The sequence below is a fragment of the Arachis ipaensis genome, chromosome B04 (genome assembly GCF_000816755.2).
Source record: "Arachis ipaensis cultivar K30076 chromosome B04, Araip1.1, whole genome shotgun sequence".
NCBI lineage: Eukaryota > Viridiplantae > Streptophyta > Magnoliopsida > Fabales > Fabaceae > Arachis > Arachis ipaensis.
The window spans coordinates 71,512,079-71,517,488 of NC_029788.2; the positions used below are offsets into that span (position 1 = coordinate 71,512,079).

The 5,410-nt window shown below is 31.1% G+C and overlaps 1 protein-coding gene across 2 annotated transcripts; it reads right to left on the reverse strand.

Moving 5' to 3' along the window:
* LOC107639364 (dof zinc finger protein DOF2.4) lies at window positions 3,070-4,883 on the reverse strand. 2 transcript variants are annotated; one of them, XM_021121200.1, is made up of 2 exons: window positions 4,470-4,883; window positions 3,070-4,300 (listed from the first exon to the last, which is right to left on the reverse strand). In XM_021121200.1, the coding sequence occupies exons 1-2, from the start codon at window positions 4,596-4,598 to the stop codon at window positions 3,302-3,304; spliced, it is 1,128 nt and encodes a 375-aa protein (XP_020976859.1). In that variant the 5' UTR covers window positions 4,599-4,883; the 3' UTR covers window positions 3,070-3,301. The 2 variants fall into 2 exon arrangements, with proteins under 2 accessions (XP_020976859.1, XP_016198319.1); XM_016342833.2 differs by having other exon boundaries at window positions 4,542-4,868.

Sequence of the window (5,410 nt, forward strand, 5' to 3'; positions counted from 1 at the left end):
TTTAATCATTCATGAATAATATACAACTGTGCGACTCCTTGAATTACTAAAACTTGTGCAGTAAAGGTATATATCTCTAGCTTGGTCCTTTGGCTCTGCAAGCCGAAACAACACAATTATTTTTGGAAAGAAAAACAGCATCTGTGTTTTTAGAGAACTGGAACTGCACAAAAGATTGTATGAGAGGATAATGTGATCAATCCTTTTAAGAATATTTAAAAAATAATAAAAAAATTAATTTAAGTAATCTAAAATTTTTTTATTTAATATTTATTAATTGATAAATTCTAATGAATTCTCCTAAATAAGAAATTTTTTATTTTTTGTGACATGTTTTATTATTATTGAAAAAATTTAATTGAGTCATCATAGTTAATATTAATTATCATCTATTTATCTTAAGTTTGGATAACCAAATCATCCGGTTAGAGTAAAATAATTTCTTCAAATTACAAAAATTTTCAATAGAATTCCATTTTGTAATTTCACCCTTTTTCCAGCAAAAAAAATATGAAACGAAAGGATTAACCATTAAATCAAATACTTTTTTGTCACACTAGTGTATGATTAATAATCCTTTTAATTATTTACTAGTGACTGCAAGATATAATTGAAGCCATAAGTTTCACTGTGAATGAAGGAACTTTTGGCCCAAAAAATTTTACCATCCAAAATAATTTGTTTCTCAGTAATACTTATCCAACCACAATAGACAATTGTTTGTTGAAGTGGTAACATTTCCAACCACAATATGACAAGCACAGACTTTTAAGGTTTTGAGAAGGTAGTTAGAGTTTGTCTCAAACTGGGGTCGTTCTCCGAATAGTTTTTGTCCTACTGATTGGTGAAATAATTGCACTATATGATAAGATTGATTCTGGAATCTGAAGTAATCACTCGTCTAATTGGAATTATCTTTTTAGTTGTTGAGCCTGTCATTATAATAATATAGACTATTTTTTAGGATTATTATATGTCAAAAAAATTAAAATTTGTCAAAAAAATAAATTTTGACACTATTTTAAGTATGAAAATATGTTAATAAAAGTTTTGTCAAAAATAGTATTTTTAATATATAAGTAATTGTAAAAAAAATTTAAATCTTATTTTGATAAATATTAGCCGTCAAAAAATAATTTGTTAGAAAAATTTGAGAATATATTTTTTGTGATACTTATTAACCGTCAAAAATACTATTTATTTTGACACTTATTGATCATAAAAAATTCTCAACAAAAATTTTTAATAAAGAATGAGATGAGATCTTGAAACTGAAGAATAAACTGAGATCTTGAAACTAAAGAATAAACTGAGATTTTGAAGATGAAGAATGAGTAGTATGATCCTAAACTGAGAGTAGTGTGATGCTAAAATTGACGGAGCTCAACGAAGAAAAGGAATAATAGAGTAAGTTGAAAACAAATGAATGTCAAAATTGAGGAGTAATTTTCTACAATCAAATTATTCATAAAAAAAACATAGAGAATTTGACATTTGTGATATTTGTCAAAAATATATATTAATTTTTACACTTAACTATGGCTGTTAAAAAAAATCATGTTAAAATAGCTCTCTTTTCTTGTAGTGAGTATAAATTTACTGTTTAATTATCACTTTTTAATCTTAAAATTACTATTTGAATTTTTTTTTAATTGTCACTCCAAATTTAAGAAGAAACAATAAATAATTGGTTGTGTGTATATCAGTTCTATGAAAAGCATTTGCATTAGTCAAACAGGTTGCTAACTACTTTGCGATCTTTAAAGTAGTCTTTGTATTTTTCATCCATTCACATTTTAAGATTCTGGTTAACAATGAGAATTAATACATTATCCATAATAAATTATTGTCAGTTAAGTAGATTAAAATTTTAGAAAAAAAGTAATGAAAAAAAAGAAAAGAAGAAAAGTTTAAAGAGCGAATTTAATATTTAATTTTCTCATCAAATACTTTTTCTACAAAGTTTTGATCCACAAGCATACCCTAATTAAATAAAATCTTTTAAAATTGTGTGTGATGATAAAAGGTGGTCTTGGTTAGGAGATAAAATAACTAAAGGGAAAGGTACTTGGTTCTACAACTAAATGGATTTTTGAATAAAAATAACCACTAAGTTGCAAGAAAAATCTTTTTAGCAATATTATATCCTAAATATAATGGTATTAACATCAAGAAAAAGTTCGTAGTCATTATTTTAACTTTCTAAGAGGGAAAAATAACAGAAAATTAATATTATATCACTTATCCATTATGTATATATACATATGATGAAGAATGTGTGTGTATATAATAGATCAAATTAAAGACAACCTCTCTTAAATATTAAACTTGACCAAAATCTCCGAAAGAACAGCAAAAGTAAGAGCTCAATTTGAAATAAAGTAGCGAATGATAATTCAAGAATTTTTATTATGATGTGTGTTCCGCCAAAACATGTTGAAAAGGTGAAAGAAAAATGTGCACTGAAATCAATTATTAAGAATCAGATCTGCTATATGTTAATATTGTTATATGGTTATGATTGCAGCACATTATCCTCCAAATCATCATTGCATGAAATTGAAAGCCCAAAAACTGAATTCTGCAATCCTCACCGTTGGAAGAAAAAGAAAAGTTTCCAATGGGATACATCACTGACCAGAAAAGAGCGTGGAATGAGAGTCAAATTAACACAACCCAATCAAATAAAATGCAAAAGGACTTAATCATTCGACCTATTACGACGACATATATTCTTATTTCATAATTTCACTCTAGCATTCTCGTACAAATTAAACTAACTAAATTAGTCTCTTATATAGTCACATAAAAAACAATACGTTCTGGTATAAAAATAAATGTGCAATATACAGTACATGATATGCTATATATAAAATATTTTATACGAAAAATATATATGACGTTTTGATACGCGGATGACTTGATATGTAGTATGCTACATATTGGTGAGTTTATATAACTATAATCTATTAGAGATAGCATTAAAATAAACAAAAAAGAAGGTAGAAATAACAACATATAAATATTAATTTAAAGAGGAAAATAAACCAAAGTAAAGAAGAAATTAAATAACTAATTAAAACATCCCTAGGGTTTTTTAGTTAACCTCAAAGGAAACAGCACTCCTCCACACATACTCATACTCAAATAAAGCTCTTCATCTCGAGCTTATATAACATACACATCTGAGTTAAGTGAGACTTTAATTTGTCTGGGTAGCAAAAGTCAGTTTAATTTGAAGAAAACAAAAAGAAGAAAGAAACAGAAATCAATTAATTAAAGTATTAAACCATAAATAATCCTATGGAGGATTATTGGTAGTATTGGAAGAAGTAAAACCAGAAAGATGCGTCCAAGAAGCAGGAACAAAATGCTCACTATTACTTGATGAATTACTATTCATCCCCAAAAACTGCCTTGGCAAATTATTATTACTTTCTTCCATCTTCACTACTGAGGCAAAAGTCGACACCTTATTCGGCCGAATAGCACCGCCACTACCACCGCTGCCTCCGCCGTATCCAGAACCCTCACTAGTACTATTTTCAAATTGGTATAGGCCATGTGATGAAGCTTCCAAACCTGTAAAGAAAGGAAATTGTTGTGTTTGTGGAACCCTCCATTGTTCCAAACCTGCAGCTGATAGAAAAGAACTGCCTTCATTGCCGCCGCCGGTGCCACCACTGCTCAAAGCACTTCCTATGTGAAAATTTAAGTCACATATTCCTCCCATTGGACCAGAAATTGCGGCGTAGTTTAGGCCTAAATCACCGCCACCAACTCCTGAAAAGTGATCTCCAAGTTGCTGATGATGCATTAATGGAGCCATGAATCTCAGCGACGAGGGCACGGGAGGGCTTAGGCCTGCGATTTCAGAGGCAAAGCTGCCACCAGAGACGGTGGGACCTCCGCGATCAGAGCTCGGTGGTGGTGACTTGGAGCTGTTGTTGCTGGTGGTTGTTCCTTTAGTCCTCTTGTTCCTCCGGCAGCCACCGCCGACCGGAACATTTCTCAAGGCGCCGCCTCGGGTCCAGTACCTCCGGCAGGTCTTGCAGAAGTGCCGGGGCTGAGAGAGGCTGTAGTTGTTGAAGTAGCAAAACTTTGTGTTGGTAGATTCACATCTTGGACACTTTTGTGCTGGCTCTTGCATGGGTATGTTAGCCATCCTTGCCCTGTCCGCCATCGACCCAGGTCTGATACTAGCTCCATGTTGCTGAGTCGATGGCGGAAGAGGTGGTGGTGGAGGATGAAGAAGTTGAGAGCTTGTGCCACCGGTGTTGTTTTGTTGATGATTTGGTTGCTGAAATCGATAAGATAAAAGAAAAAAAAAACAAAAATTAATTGACACAAAAAGATGTGGAGGAAGCAAAGAAATCACAAATCTAAGTATATTCAAGACTCAAGAGTTAGGGTATAAACAAAAGTGACAAGAATATATTTAACTTTTTCCTTTGCTGGTTTATTTTTACCTTTTTGAACAACAAAGAAATTTTATAGAAGAAATCAAACCAAGTTGAAGAAGCCCTTTTTTTTTTATTTACCTGTTGCTCATGCCAATTGACTGGATCAATATATGCTGGGATGGAAGTATAAACCATTGTTCTTCTTGTTTGGAGCTTTCTCTTTTGTAAAGTTTTGAAGTGTTTTTGGGAGAGAATAGTGGGAATGAAGAATATCACATCAATAAGTTAGAGAGAGAGAGAGAGAGAGAGGTTTGTGACTGTGTGGTTGAGGTGATCATAGAGATGTGAAAAAGAGAGTGACAAGAAAAGAAAAGAAAAGAAGAGAGGGAATTGAATTGAAGGGTTAGGAGATGAATGAGAAGCAAAAATTAAAGGAGGGTGCTTTTGAGTATTTATATATATAATTATAGTTTCTTTGTCCATTTCCATCTGCCACCCCTATTGCACTCTTTTTGTTTTATTGCTTTCTAGGGTTTTGAGAAGGCGATGTATGTTTCTTAACCCATAAGCTTTATTTTGATGCTCTGTAAGTAGTGTGCTTATAAAAAGCTATTGTTTATTATATTATTAGTGCCTCTCTCTCTCCCCCTTCTCTTTTGCATGAGATAAAGCAAAGTGTTGTGTGTGTCCAATGTGTCAATGTTATAATAGAGAAAGAAATAGAGATATACTAGTATGTATATAATAATATTATACATAGTAGAATATAACATGACAAATAATATTTACATAATTTTTTATATACATTTCTATCACATACTTTTTTATGATATAAAATAAATTTTATTTTTTTTATTTTTATCGTATTTTTAATTCCAAAAGTAAAGCATATATAAAAAGTGTATAATAATCATGCATATATAATATTTCTAATATACTATGTATAGATACGGGCCTAAATATACATGCTAGGAATTTAGTGCAGAAGGGCCAACACTAACTTCAAT